Source organism: Bombina bombina, chromosome 1 (genome assembly GCF_027579735.1).
Source record: "Bombina bombina isolate aBomBom1 chromosome 1, aBomBom1.pri, whole genome shotgun sequence".
In the NCBI taxonomy this organism is placed as follows: Eukaryota; Metazoa; Chordata; class Amphibia; order Anura; family Bombinatoridae; genus Bombina; species Bombina bombina.
In genome coordinates this window covers 471,517,132-471,532,473 of record NC_069499.1, presented here as the reverse complement: position 1 = coordinate 471,532,473, position 15,342 = coordinate 471,517,132, and the positions used below count along the sequence as shown (strand labels likewise).

The window sequence follows — 15,342 nt, the reverse complement described above, 5'->3', positions numbered from 1 at the left end:
ATACACCAGAATTATTCCAATTAATCTTACAGAACCCCATCTGACCATATGTCTATATTTTAGATTGTTAGAGCATTTAACAAAGCATTCATGAGAAACCAATGTATAGTTGGATCACAAGCAAGATTAATCAGTGGTATAGTATAGACGTCTCATGAGATGTTATTATAAGCTTTGATGATCTCAAAATACAAACAATTTGCACTATTAATAGGGACTATTCTTATAATTACTGTTTCCCTACTATATGGCATTTGGATAATTACAGTTTGGCTTGTGAAGGAAAATAGTGCTGTCATTTACTTCTATTTTATTTATTTTTTTGACTCGGTGAGCATGAAAATGTCATGATTTCAAAATTATTATGACCAACAATGAAGTATAGAATTTATTTTGCAACATACATACATTTTAAGTAATGTTACAATACTTTGTTATGTGTTCTAGACATCCTAATCAAAATCATCTAGTTTATTTTTATTTTTTTTCTATATATTTTTTGGTGACAATTAAACTATCTGATTCTAATGGATATATCTAACAGATGCAAAACTATACAATTTTTGAAGGGACAGTAAAATAAGAAGATACATTAATTTTATTAAAAAAAAAGATTATATACATACACACACACACACTTACACTATATGGCCAAAATAATGTCAACCCATGACTATCACACCTATATGAGCTTGTTCCCTATATGAGCTTGTTGGACATCCCTTTCCAAAATCATGGGCATTAATATGGAGTTGACCCCACCCTCTTTGCTACTATAACAGCTACCACTCTTCTAGGAAGGCATTTTACAATATTTAGGAGTGTGTCTATGGGAAATTGTGCCCTTTCAGCCAAAAGAGCATTTGTGAGGTCAGGCACTGATATTGGATGAGAAGATCTTTCACTCAATCTGCTTTCCAATTCATCCCAAAGGTGTTCAGTGGGGTTCAGGTCCGGGCTCTGTGCAGGCCACTCAAGTTCCCTCACACCAAGCTCATCAAGGAATGTCTATATGGACCTAGCTTTGTGCACAGGGGCCCAGTCATGCTAGAACAGGAAATGGCATTCCCTAAACTGAAGTAGCAAGTTTGGAAGCACCCAATTTTCTTAAATGTTTTGGTATCCTGTATTATTAAGATGAACCTTCACTGGGGCCTAGCCCAATCCCTGAAAAACAACTTCAGATCATTATTCTTCCTCCAACAAACTTTATGGTAGGCACTATGCATTCCAATAGGTGGCATTCTCCTGACATCTGCTACACACAAAATTCTTTCATCAGACAATAAAGCATGATTTATCACTTCAGAGAACGTATTTCCATTGCTTGGCATTGTGTTGATGTGAGGCTTGTGTACAGTTGCTCAGGTATGGAAACATTTTTCATGAATCTCCAGACGCACAGTTCTAGTGCTGATGTTGCTTCCAGAGGTAGTTTTGAACTTTGTAGTGAGGGATTCAACAGATGATATGTGAGTTTTATGTGCTACGCTCTTCAGCACTCAGCAGGCCCATTCTGTGAGTTTACGTGGTTTACCACTTCATGTCTGGCTTGTTTTTTAATCACCATAGAACCTCAGTGCTCCTTCAAGTAAAAAAAATAAAATTAAGAGTACAATATCAGCACTTAGTAAACCCTAATGAAAATTGAGGCCATAATTGCACTCTTGAATCACAACCACAACCATGCCTAATAATAGTGAAAAGTATTTTATCCACACTTACTACTGAGTGCACAGTCTTCACCCAAGCGTCTGGTCGTAAGAAAGGGAAAATAGTACAATGCTGCTTCAATACTCTGAACCTCTGCTGTGATCCATCTACATGCTGGTACCAGATTCAGCAAACTATTCCCTCCTCTCTTCGGACTTCTGCCACTGTAAGCTGTATTCTATAGGCATCTGCAACTGTCATTAAGTAAGGTGTTGACATAAGAAGGCACTTTCAGTTTATCAGTAGAGTGTTACAGTCTTGTCTGTCTTTGTATCCTGTAGCATTAAGATTACTCTTCACTGAAAATAAGGGGACCAGTCCAAACCCTGAAAAACAATTGTGGACCATTATTCCTCATTGAACAAACTTTACAGTAGGCACTAGATTCTTCCATGATAGTGCTGCACACTTCAGAACTTGGCACCCTGGTCTGCCACTTTGTGGCTTGGCTGTTGTTGAATCGTCAGAGAAGATCAGTGCTCTTTAAATAAAGGGGCTCTCCATCAAAATTGAGAGTGAAACATCAGCACCTACTAAACGCTAATTAAAATTTAGCCCGTAATTGCGCTCTTGAATTACAATCAAAGTCAATCCTAATAGTAAACAATACCTTATCCACATGTACTACCAAATGTATCGTTCTCATCCAAGCATTCTGTAGCATAATAGTACCATTGTACTATAAATAAATGTTTATGGAGATTTAATGGCTAAGTGCCTGCTGTTTGGCACCTGTTAGCAATGGGTGGGGCAGAAACACCAGGGCTCAATAATATAGTAGGGGTGTCCACATACTTTTGGCCATATAGTGTATGTGTATATATATATATATATATATATATATATATATATATATATATATATATATATATATATTAAAGGAAATTGCAATGATGGGGATCAGGTTAGTGGTTTTAGAGTCATTTGAAGTGGGGGGTTTGGCACAGCATTGTTATGATTAAAATGTGTTTTTTTGATTCTGGACAGCATGGTTAGAATTAGAGTGTTGTGAGTGGATAGGACTCACTATGACAAAAGGATTAGCATGAGGGATGTGGGCTGCTGAGCATAATAGCAAGTCATAGGGTACAGTCTATATTACGTCATAGAGGCTTCCATTCCTTGGGAGTTAGCTCGTTGATTGAGCCACTAAAACGTTGAGCTTATCAATGTCATGGCTCATGACCCTCTACCCTCTACTGATAGCTACAGTTCTGCAGCAATGTTACAGAATTCTTACTTTAATTAGTGGGTTTAATGTGGGTTTGGGGGTTGGGGGTTTGTAATGTTAGGGGTATTTGTTTTTATTTTTTTGCAAAAGAGCTGTTAATTTTAGGGCAATGCCCTACAAAAGGCCCTTTAAAGGGCCCTTGGTAGTTTATTATAGATTAGTTTTTTTTTAATTTTGTTTAAACGGGGTATTAGAATAGGAATAATTTTTATTGTTTTGGATAATTTCGTTTGTTATTTTTTGTAATGGTAGTTTTTTTTATTTTTTGTAATTTTATTGTTTATTATTTTTTGTAATTGTAGTTTAAATTTCTTAGTAATCTTATGTTTTTTTAGACATGTGCACAGCGGAAAAAAAATGTTTTGGTTCATTTCGGACCGATTCGGATTTTTAGAATTTCATTTTGGAACTATTCGAATTAGGATACATTCGAATGTATTCATTTCAGATTAATTCGGATTCGAATAAATTCAGATGTATTCGAATGTATTCGTTTCAGATTTGATTCGTAAATTCGGAAGTTCGGTATGTGATATGTTGATTCAGATGGTTCCAAGTTACACAAATGGAATTATTTCACTAATCTATCTCACTAAATCTCACTAAATTTAATTTTTATACTGAATTGTGATTAGTCCATGGCCGTTTGAATGTAACAAATAAATCCAAACTATTTCGTATTTATTCATTACAAATGCATTCGGATTAGTTTAGTTTTGTTGCTAGGGTAATTCGAAAATTCAAATTGATTTGAATCTCCAAAATTGGCGAATTCGTCCGAATTTTGATTCGGAACGAAACAAAACGCACATGTCTAGTTTTTTTATTTTTAGTAATGTTAGATTTTTTATTTTTAGTAATGTTAGGTTTTATTAGTGTAAGTTTTTATTTCACAGGTAAGTTTGTATTTATTTTAACTAGGTAGTTAGTAAATAGTTATATTGTAGCTAGCTTAGGTTTTATTTTTATTTCACAGGTAAGTTTGTATTTATTTTTAAAAAATGGTACGCCTAGATTTAGAGTTCTGTGTTAGCCGTCCAAACCAGCGTTAGGGGGTCCTAACGCTGGTTTTTACCGCCCGCTGGTATTTAGAGTCAGTCATGAAAGGGTCTAACGCTCACTTTCCAGCCGCGACTTTTCCATACCGCAGATCCCCCTACGCCAATTGCGTATCCTATCTTTTCAATGGGATCTTTCTAACGCTGGTATTTAGAGTCTTGGCTGAAGTGAGCGTTAGAAATCTAACGACAAGACTCCAGCTGCAGAAAAAAGGCAGGAGTTAAGAGCTTTCTGGGCTAACGCCGGTTCATAAACCTCTTAACTACTGTGCTCTAAAGTACACTAACACCCATAAACTACCTATGCACCCTTAAAACGAGGCCCCCCGCCATTCTATTAAAAAATTTTTAACCCCTAATCTGCCGACCCCACACCGCCGCCACCTATTAAACGCTAATTAAAATTTAGCCCGTAATTGCGCTCTTGAATTACAATCAAAGTCAATCCTAATAGTAAACAATACCTTATCCACATGTACTACCAAATGTATCGTTCTCATCCAAGCATTCTGTAGCATAATAGTACCATTGTACTATAAATAAATGTTTATGGAGATTTAATGGCTAAGTGCCTGCTGTTTGGCACCTGTTAGCAATGGGTGGGGCAGAAACACCAGGGCTCAATAATATAGTAGGGGTGTCCACATACTTTTGGCCATATAGTGTATGTGTATATATATATATATATATATATATATATATATATATATATATATATTAAAGGAAATTGCAATGATGGGGATCAGGTTAGTGGTTTTAGAGTCATTTGAAGTGGGGGGTTTGGCACAGCATTGTTATGATTAAAATGTGTTTTTTTGATTCTGGACAGCATGGTTAGAATTAGAGTGTTGTGAGTGGATAGGACTCACTATGACAAAAGGATTAGCATGAGGGATGTGGGCTGCTGAGCATAATAGCAAGTCATAGGGTACAGTCTATATTACGTCATAGAGGCTTCCATTCCTTGGGAGTTAGCTCGTTGATTGAGCCACTAAAACGTTGAGCTTATCAATGTCATGGCTCATGACCCTCTACCCTCTACTGATAGCTACAGTTCTGCAGCAATGTTACAGAATTCTTACTTTAATTAGTGGGTTTAATGTGGGTTTGGGGGTTGGGGGTTTGTAATGTTAGGGGTATTTGTTTTTATTTTTTTGCAAAAGAGCTGTTAATTTTAGGGCAATGCCCTACAAAAGGCCCTTTAAAGGGCCCTTGGTAGTTTATTATAGATTAGTTGTTTTTTTATTTTGTTTAAACGGGGTATTAGAATAGGAATAATTTTATTGTTTTGGATAATTTCGTTTGTTATTTTTTGTAATGGTATTTTTTTTTATTTTTTGTAATTTTATTGTTTATTATTTTTTGTAATTGTAGTTTAAATTTCTTAGTAATCTTATGTTTTTTTAGACATGTGCACAGCGGAAAAAAATTGTTTTGGTTCATTTCGGACCGATTCGGATTTTTAGAATTTCATTTTGGAACTATTCGAATTAGGATACATTCGAATGTATTCATTTCAGATTAATTCGGATTCGAATAAATTCAGATGTATTCGAATGTATTCGTTTCAGATTTGATTCGTAAATTCGGAAGTTCGGTATGTGATATGTTGATTCAGATGGTTCCAAGTTACACAAATGGAATTATTTCACTAATCTATCTCACTAAATCTCACTAAATTTAATTTTTATACTGAATTGTGATTAGTCCATGGCCGTTTGAATGTAACAAATAAATCCAAACTATTTCGTATTTATTCATTACAAATGCATTCGGATTAGTTTAGTTTTGTTGCTAGGGTAATTCGAAAATTCAAATTGATTTGAATCTCCAAAATTGGCGAATTCGTCCGAATTTTGATTCGGAACGAAACAAAACGCACATGTCTAGTTTTTTTATTTTTAGTAATGTTAGATTTTTTATTTTTAGTAATGTTAGGTTTTATTAGTGTAAGTTTTTATTTCACAGGTAAGTTTGTATTTATTTTAACTAGGTAGTTAGTAAATAGTTATATTGTAGCTAGCTTAGGTTTTATTTTTATTTCACAGGTAAGTTTGTATTTATTTTTAAAAAATGGTACGCCTAGATTTAGAGTTCTGTGTTAGCCGTCCAAACCAGCGTTAGGGGGTCCTAACGCTGGTTTTTACCGCCCGCTGGTATTTAGAGTCAGTCATGAAAGGGTCTAACGCTCACTTTCCAGCCGCGACTTTTCCATACCGCAGATCCCCCTACGCCAATTGCGTATCCTATCTTTTCAATGGGATCTTTCTAACGCTGGTATTTAGAGTCTTGGCTGAAGTGAGCGTTAGAAATCTAACGACAAGACTCCAGCTGCAGAAAAAAGGCAGGAGTTAAGAGCTTTCTGGGCTAACGCCGGTTCATAAACCTCTTAACTACTGTGCTCTAAAGTACACTAACACCCATAAACTACCTATGCACCCTTAAAACGAGGCCCCCCGCCATTCTATTAAAAAAATTTTAACCCCTAATCTGCCGACCCCACACCGCCGCCACCTACTAAACGCTAATTAAAATTTAGCCCGTAATTGCGCTCTTGAATTACAATCAAAGTCAATCCTAATAGTAAACAATACCTTATCCACATGTACTACCAAATGTATCGTTCTCATCCAAGCATTCTGTAGCATAATAGTACCATTGTACTATAAATAAATGTTTATGGAGATTTAATGGCTAAGTGCCTGCTGTTTGGCACCTGTTAGCAATGGGTGGGGCAGAAACACCAGGGCTCAATAATATAGTAGGGGTGTCCACATACTTTTGGCCATATAGTGTATGTGTATATATATATATATATATATATATATATATATATATATATATTAAAGGAAATTGCAATGATGGGGATCAGGTTAGTGGTTTTAGAGTCATTTGAAGTGGGGGGTTTGGCACAGCATTGTTATGATTAAAATGTGTTTTTTTGATTCTGGACAGCATGGTTAGAATTAGAGTGTTGTGAGTGGATAGGACTCACTATGACAAAAGGATTAGCATGAGGGATGTGGGCTGCTGAGCATAATAGCAAGTCATAGGGTACAGTCTATATTACGTCATAGAGGCTTCCATTCCTTGGGAGTTAGCTCGTTGATTGAGCCACTAAAACGTTGAGCTTATCAATGTCATGGCTCATGACCCTCTACCCTCTACTGATAGCTACAGTTCTGCAGCAATGTTACAGAATTCTTACTTTAATTAGTGGGTTTAATGTGGGTTTGGGGGTTGGGGGTTTGTAATGTTAGGGGTATTTGTTTTTATTTTTTTGCAAAAGAGCTGTTAATTTTAGGGCAATGCCCTACAAAAGGCCCTTTAAAGGGCCCTTGGTAGTTTATTATAGATTAGTTTTTTTTTTATTTTGTTTAAACGGGGTATTAGAATAGGAATAATTTTTATTGTTTTGGATAATTTCGTTTGTTATTTTTTGTAATGGTAGTTTTTTTTATTTTTTGTAATTTTATTGTTTATTATTTTTTGTAATTGTAGTTTAAATTTCTTAGTAATCTTATGTTTTTTTAGACATGTGCACAGCGGAAAAAAATTGTTTTGGTTCATTTCGGACCGATTCGGATTTTTAGAATTTCATTTTGGAACTATTCGAATTAGGATACATTCGAATGTATTCATTTCAGATTAATTCGGATTCGAATAAATTCAGATGTATTCGAATGTATTCGTTTCAGATTTGATTCGTAAATTCGGAAGTTCGGTATGTGATATGTTGATTCAGATGGTTCCAAGTTACACAAATGGAATTATTTCACTAATCTATCTCACTAAATCTCACTAAATTTAATTTTTATACTGAATTGTGATTAGTCCATGGCCGTTTGAATGTAACAAATAAATCCAAACTATTTCGTATTTATTCATTACAAATGCATTCGGATTAGTTTAGTTTTGTTGCTAGGGTAATTCGAAAATTCAAATTGATTTGAATCTCCAAAATTGGCGAATTCGTCCGAATTTTGATTCGGAACGAAACAAAACGCACATGTCTAGTTTTTTTATTTTTAGTAATGTTAGATTTTTTATTTTTAGTAATGTTAGGTTTTATTAGTGTAAGTTTTTATTTCACAGGTAAGTTTGTATTTATTTTAACTAGGTAGTTAGTAAATAGTTATATTGTAGCTAGCTTAGGTTTTATTTTTATTTCACAGGTAAGTTTGTATTTATTTTTAAAAAATGGTACGCCTAGATTTAGAGTTCTGTGTTAGCCGTCCAAACCAGCGTTAGGGGGTCCTAACGCTGGTTTTTACCGCCCGCTGGTATTTAGAGTCAGTCATGAAAGGGTCTAACGCTCACTTTCCAGCCGTGACTTTTCCATACCGCAGATCCCCCTACGCCAATTGCGTATCCTATCTTTTCAATGGGATCTTTCTAACGCTGGTATTTAGAGTCTTGGCTGAAGTGAGCGTTAGAAATCTAACGACAAGACTCCAGCTGCAGAAAAAAGGCAGGAGTTAAGAGCTTTCTGGGCTAACGCCGGTTCATAAACCTCTTAACTACTGTGCTCTAAAGTACACTAACACCCATAAACTACCTATGCACCCTTAAAACGAGGCCCCCCGCCATTCTATTAAAAAAAATTTAACCCCTAATCTGCCGACCCCACACCGCCGCCACCTACATTATCCCTACGTACCCCTAATCTGCTGCCCCTAACATCGCCGACCCCTACATAATATTTATTAACCCCTAATCTGCCCCCCCCCAACGTCGCCGCTACCTACCTACAATTATTAACCCCTAATCTGCCGACCGGACCTCACCGCTACTATAATAAAGTTATTAACCCCTAATCCGCCTCACTCCCGCCTCAAAAACCCTATAATAAATAGTATTAACCCGTAATCTGCCCTCCCTAACATCGCCGACACCTAACTTCAAGTATTAACCTCTAATCTGCCGACCTCGCCGCTACTCTAATAAATGTATTAACCCCTAAAGCTAAGTCTAACCCTAACTCTAACACCCCCCTAAGTTAAATATAATTTAAATTTAACAAAATAAAATAAAACTTATTAAATAAATTATTCCTATTTAAAGCTAAATACTTACCTGTAAAATAAACCCTAATATAGCTACAATATAAATAATAATTATATTGTAGCTATTTTAGGATTAATATTTATTTTACAGGCAACTTTGTATTTATTTTAACCAGGTACAATAGCTATTAAATAGTTAATAACTATTTAATAGCTGCCTAGATAAAATAATTACAAAATTACCTGTAAAATAAATCCTAACCTAAGTTACAATTAAACCTAACACTACACTATCAATAAATAAATTAAATAAACTATCTACAATTATCTACAATTATATCAACTAAACTAAATTACAAAAAAAAACAACACTAAATTACAAAAACCCCCCACTAAATTACAAAAAATAAAAAAAGATTACAAGAATTTTAAACTAATTACACCTACTCTAAGCCCCCTAAAAAAATAACAAAGCCCCCCAAATCCCTATTCTAAAATAAAAATTGTAAAGCTCTTTTACCTTACCAGCCCATAAAAGGGCCTTTTGCGGGGCATGCCCCAAAGAATTCTGCTCTTTTGCCTGTAAACAAAACATACAATACCCCCCCAACATTACATCCCACCACCCACATACCCTTAATCTAACCCAAACCCCCCTTAAATAAACCTAAGACTAAGCCCCTGAAGATCTCCCTACCTTGTCTTCACCACGCCGAGTATCACCGATCCGTCCAGAAGAGGGTCCGAAGTCTTCCTCCTATCCGGCAAGAAGAGCTCCTCCAGAGAGTCCAAAGTCTTCATCCTATCCGGGCAGAAGAGGACAGCCGGACCGGCAGACATCTTCATCCAAGCGGCATCTTCTATCTTCTTCCATCCGGCGCGGAGCAGGACCATCTTCAAGCAGCTTACGCAGAGCCATCCTTCTTCACAGACGGACTAACGACGAATGAAGGTTCCTTTAAGGGACGTCATCCAAGATGGCATCCCTTGAATTCTGATTGGCTAATAGGATTCTATCAGCCAATTGGAATTAAGCTAGGAAAAATCTGATTGGCTGATTGAATCAGCCAATCAGATTCAAGTTCAATCCGAACTTGAATCTTGAATATTGGCTGTTCCGATCAGCCAATAGAATGCGAGCTCAATCTGATTGGCTGATTCAATCAGCCAATCAGATTTTTCCTAGCTTAATTCCGATTGGCTGATAGAATCCTATCAGCCAATCGGAATTCGAGGGACGCCATCTTGGATGACGTCCCTTAAAGGAACCTTCATTCGTCGTTAGTCCGTCTGTGAAGAAGGATGGCTCTGCGTCGGCTGCTTGAAGATGGTCCCGCATGTGGGTGGTGGGTTGTAATATTGGGGGGTATTGTATGTTTTGTTTACAGGCAAAAGAGCAGAATTCTTTGGGGCATGCCCCGCAAAAGGCCCTTTTAAGGGCTGGTAAGGTAAAAGAGCTTTACAATTTTTATTTTAGAATAGGGTAGGGCATTTTTTTATTTTGGGGGCTTTGTTATTTTTTTAGGGGGCTTAGAGTAGGTGTAATTAGTTTAAAATTCTTGTAATCTTTTTTTATTTTTTGTAATTTAGTGTTTGTTTTTGTAATTTAGTGTTTGTTTGTTTTTGTAATTTAGTTTAGTTGATATAATTGTAGATAATTGTAGATTTAATTTATTTATTGATAGTGTAGTGTTAGGTTTAATTGAAACTTAGGTTAGGATTTATTTTACAGGTAATTTTGTAATTATTTTATCTAGGTAGCTATTAAATATTTATTAACTATTTAATAGCTATTGTACCTGGTTAAAATAAATACAAAGTTGCCTGTAAAATAAATATTAATCCTAAAATAGCTACAATATAATTATTATTTATATTGTAGCCATATTAGGGCTTATTTTACAGGTAAGTATTTAGCTTTAAATAGGAATAATTTATTTAATAAGATTTATTTTATTTTGTTAAATTTAAATTATATTTAACTTAGGGGGGTGTTAGGGTTAGGGTTAGACTTAGCTTTAGGGGTTAATACATTTATTAGAGTAGCGGCGAGGTCCGGTCGGCATATTAGGGGTTAATACTTGAAGTTAGGTGTCGGCGATGTTAGGGAGGGCAGATTACGGGTTAATACTATTTATTATAGGGTTTTTGAGGCGGGAGTGAGGCGGATTAGGGGTTAATAACTTTATTATAGTAGGTTTAGGGGTTAACATAGTTTAATTTCGATTGTTGAGATGTGGGGGGGGCGGCGGTTTAGGGGTAAATAGGTTTAGTTAGTGTTTGCCTTGTGGGTGTACAGCGGTTTAGGGGCTAATAGGTTTATTTGGTGTTTTAGTTAGTGTTGGCTATGTGGGTATACGGCGATTTAGGGGTTAATAGGTTTAGTTAGTGCCAGCGATGTTGGGGAACTACGGTTTAGGGGTTAATAGGTTTAGTTAGTGTTGGCAATGTCGGGGAACTGAGGTTTAGGGGTTAATAGGTTTAGTTAGTGTTGGCGATATCGGGGACCTGTGGTTTAAGGGTTAATAGGTTTAGCTAGTGTTGGCGATATCGGGGACCTGCGGTTTAGAGGTTAATACGTTTAGTTAGTGAAGGCAATGTTTGGGAACGGAGGTTTAGGGGTTAATAAGTTTAGTTAGTGTTGGTGATGTTTGGGAATAGAGGTTTAGGGGTTAATATGTTTAGTTAGTGTTGGCCTTGTGGGTGTATGGCAGTTTAGGGGTTAATAGGTTTATTTGCAGTTTTTGTTAGTGTTGGCGATGTGGGTATACGGCGGTTTAGGGGTTAATAGGATTAGTTAGTGTGAGCGATGTTGGGGAACTGCGGTATAGGGGTTAATAGGTTTAGTTAGTGTCGGCGATGTCAGGGAACTGTGGTTTAGATGTTAATAGGTCTAGTTAGTGTCGCCGATGTTGGGGAACTGCAGTTTAGGGGTTAAAAGGTTTAGTTAGTGACGACGATGTTTGGGAATGGCGATTTAGGGGTTAATAGGTTTAGTTAGTGTTGGTGAAGTTTGGGAACAGCGGTTTAGGGGTTAATAGGTTTAGTTAGTGTTTTAGTTCATGTCGGCAATGTCGGGGAACTGCGGTTTAGGGCTTAATAGGATTAGTTAGTATCGGCGATGTTTGTGAACTGCGGTTTAGAGGTTAATAGGTTTAGTTAGTGTTGGCGATGTTTGGGAACTGCGGTTTAGGGGTTAATAGGTTTAGTTAGTGTCGGTGATGTAGAGGAACGGCGGTTTAAGGGTTAATAGCTTTATTTAGTGATTTAGTTAGTGTCTGCGATGTTGGGAAACTGCGGTTTAGATTAGAACAATAAAAAACTCTGAATATGAATAAAGAATGTATCCGAAAATTCAGAAACTGATTTATTCATTTTCGGAAATTCGGATTCATTCGAATCTCCGAATTGGCCAAAATTCATCTGAAAATGACATTCGGCCAAAACGAATTGCACATGTCTAATAATAATGATATTGAATAATAGTAGCAAGGTAAGCATTAAACAAATAAAAACAGACACTGTCAAATAGCTTCAGAAAGCAAATATAAAATATACATTTTAGTACATACCTGTTTTATTTCATCTTATAATTTATACATTTCTCTTGGTTTTCCTATTAAAGTTATTCAGTTACTTGCACTTAACAATGACATCCACCCCCTGAGCAACCCTATTGTTATATGCACTTATAGAACTTTCTTGAGCTTAAGATATAATAGCTATGCTTCACACCCACTCTAACACAGTGGATGTATGAATTGAAAGTATTTGTGAGGAGGCTCAATAGACATGTTGTAATATTCCATCCATTTGTTCTGTAGTCCGAGAAGCTAACATGAATTTGAATACTGTTAAAGGGTTTACTTTAATGTTAAGGTTTATTTATATGTTATGATTTAATTGGTATTTCTGAGTCCTCATATGTAGTTTATTATTTTAATAATAGAATAGTGTTTTATTTTTGTACTTAAAGTCAGTCGATGTACTGCTAACATATAAAGCTTCCAGCATATCTATGCATTGTACTTCCAGGTTTGGAAAATCACTTAGAAAAGTTAAAAATCAAACTAATTTGTGAGCTCTGATCAATCTATTCGAGCACCCCCATTGTTCAGATAGTCAGTGCTCTTGCATTGAGAAGTTACCTCAGGCACTGTCACACACTGACATTGATGAATCATGCTCTGTATAGTTTTTAAATGTGAGGGCTTTTCAGTCATTCAGTAAAATGTCTTCCTTGGCTATCGCATCCCGAGGGTAATATGACTGAATACAAAGAATACTGATTAGCGGCAAAGAGCAGAAAGAGGCAGAATTAGACTCAATCATGCATATTTACATTTGTAGTAAAGGCTTTGGAGAGGGGATATGGAAATGTGGAAGCCATGGTGAGAAATGAGAGATGAGCATGCCACAGAGGTTATGGAAACTACAACTGTGAACTATATTACAAAGTGATCTTTTATGTTTTAGGTGGCTGAATTAGTAACCAATGAATTCTTTGAGCAAGGAGACCGTGAAAGATCAGAACTCAAACTGACACCTTCAGTAAGTTGTGTTTGTGCCACACTGTTTCCATTTTTTCTTTGATGAACAATACAATGAAATATTTTTAGATAGTTCCATTATTAAGTAGTATATTATATCTCAGAATGATTTGTTTAGGAGTACTATTGCTTGTCAACACGTCAAGGATGAGTGAGGCACCCAAGTCGTTTAGAAGTAAGGTAATAATTCCAACAAGAGCATGTTACAACCTATCAGAGTCAATAGGAGAGAGACAGTCAGCTAATAAAATAGTGGTAGTTGTCAGTAAAAAGAATTAAGTCTGAAAAGAAAATCCTGAACTATTAGACATTAATATTTTAATTTCTTTACAACATTCTAGTACTGATTTGTTAACGTATATTCCAAGTGTATATGGAACTATAGTATATGATCTAATGGCCTTGTTCAAGCCAGCTTAAGAGCTGTGTGTATGAAAGTGTACAAATTATGTATTTATTTAGTAATATTTTAAACGCTTTGGCCTTTTTTTGTTTTTATAACAGGCCATTTTTGATCGGAATAGGAAAGATGAACTTCCACGATTACAGCTTGAATGGATCGACAATATTTGTATGCCTTTGTACCAGGTAATATTTTAAATTAATCTGAAAGTTTACATATAAATATTATATTATTATATAATAATAATATTATATATTACACAAATGTATACATAAATACATATATACATATATTACTCAGTGAATTCACCTTCTTAGGGTCAACAACCTGGGTGTTATTCATAAGTTTAATAACGTAAATAAACTGGAAGCAATCTCAGGATATGTTACGTTTTAGTTTTGTGAGAAGAGGATGAAGATCCCTGAGAGTGCTTCCAGTTTGTTTACTATATACTGTATATATATTTATCAAGAAATAATCAGAGGGGAAGCAAACGCTGGTGCAGAGCTATATATCAGAAGACTGTTTAGAATTAAATAACTGTCTCCATATAATTACCTGGAAGGCTAATGGTGCAGATCCTTAACTACAAATATCATGGAGCAAGTAAAGAGAGAATAAACAAAAATGAAATCTTGTTACAAAAAGACAGGGAATTCAGCACTCTTTTCAAAAATAGAAGTTCCTCAAATGGAAATTTAACAACAATTTTTTATTGAAAATCAGTGACATTTTGCCCCGTGGGCACACCACAAGGCTCTCAACATGTGGAATTCTAAAAAAGTAAGCACACAAAATATGTTGGCAGGTAAATACATATGTTCAAATAAATATACATTAATGTAGATACAAAATTCTACATACAGAAAACTGACCGGTCAGGGTGGGCACAGGCGCAAAGTTAATCTAAACAAGTGGATAGGAGAGCTGCCTAACCAACTACACCCTACTGCTCACAGAACCCCCAAAAGACAACTAGGAGGTATAACCTGGGCAGATATAAAATGGGATCTAAGTTGTTAGGTATAAATCTCTTATTTACACACAAACATCCATGCAGATGTATATATCAACATTAAATCAGCTTGATGGAGCTTATAATAAAGAATACAAGTACAAGCACGGTAATATATTGTAGGTGAGAAATTAGCTAGACCAACTACACCCTGCTGCACACAGAACCCCCAATCTCAGAGATAAATACTGGGCAGGTATAAATTGGGATCTAAGTTGTCTAGAAAACAGACCCACCTAGATATGCACATATAGCATATAATAATGTATACAGAACATAAGCATACAAGGATTAGTAAGCAGACTTCTAGCAATTGTGCCGTAGCAGTGGTTAGGTGACATTCAAAGCGTTAGTGTGCACAGTTAT

The 15,342-nt window shown here is 35.8% G+C and overlaps 1 protein-coding gene across 1 annotated transcript in view; it reads left to right on the top strand.

Annotated features, from left to right (window-relative positions):
* The window catches only part of PDE11A (phosphodiesterase 11A), a 1,463,629-nt gene that overhangs the window by 1,355,782 nt on the left and 92,505 nt on the right, over window positions 1-15,342 (top strand). The window contains exons 18-19 of the mRNA XM_053698495.1: window positions 13,485-13,559; window positions 14,063-14,146. Of these exons, the coding sequence (XP_053554470.1) occupies window positions 13,485-13,559; window positions 14,063-14,146 (159 nt within the window). The remainder of the gene's footprint in view (window positions 1-13,484; window positions 13,560-14,062; window positions 14,147-15,342) is intronic.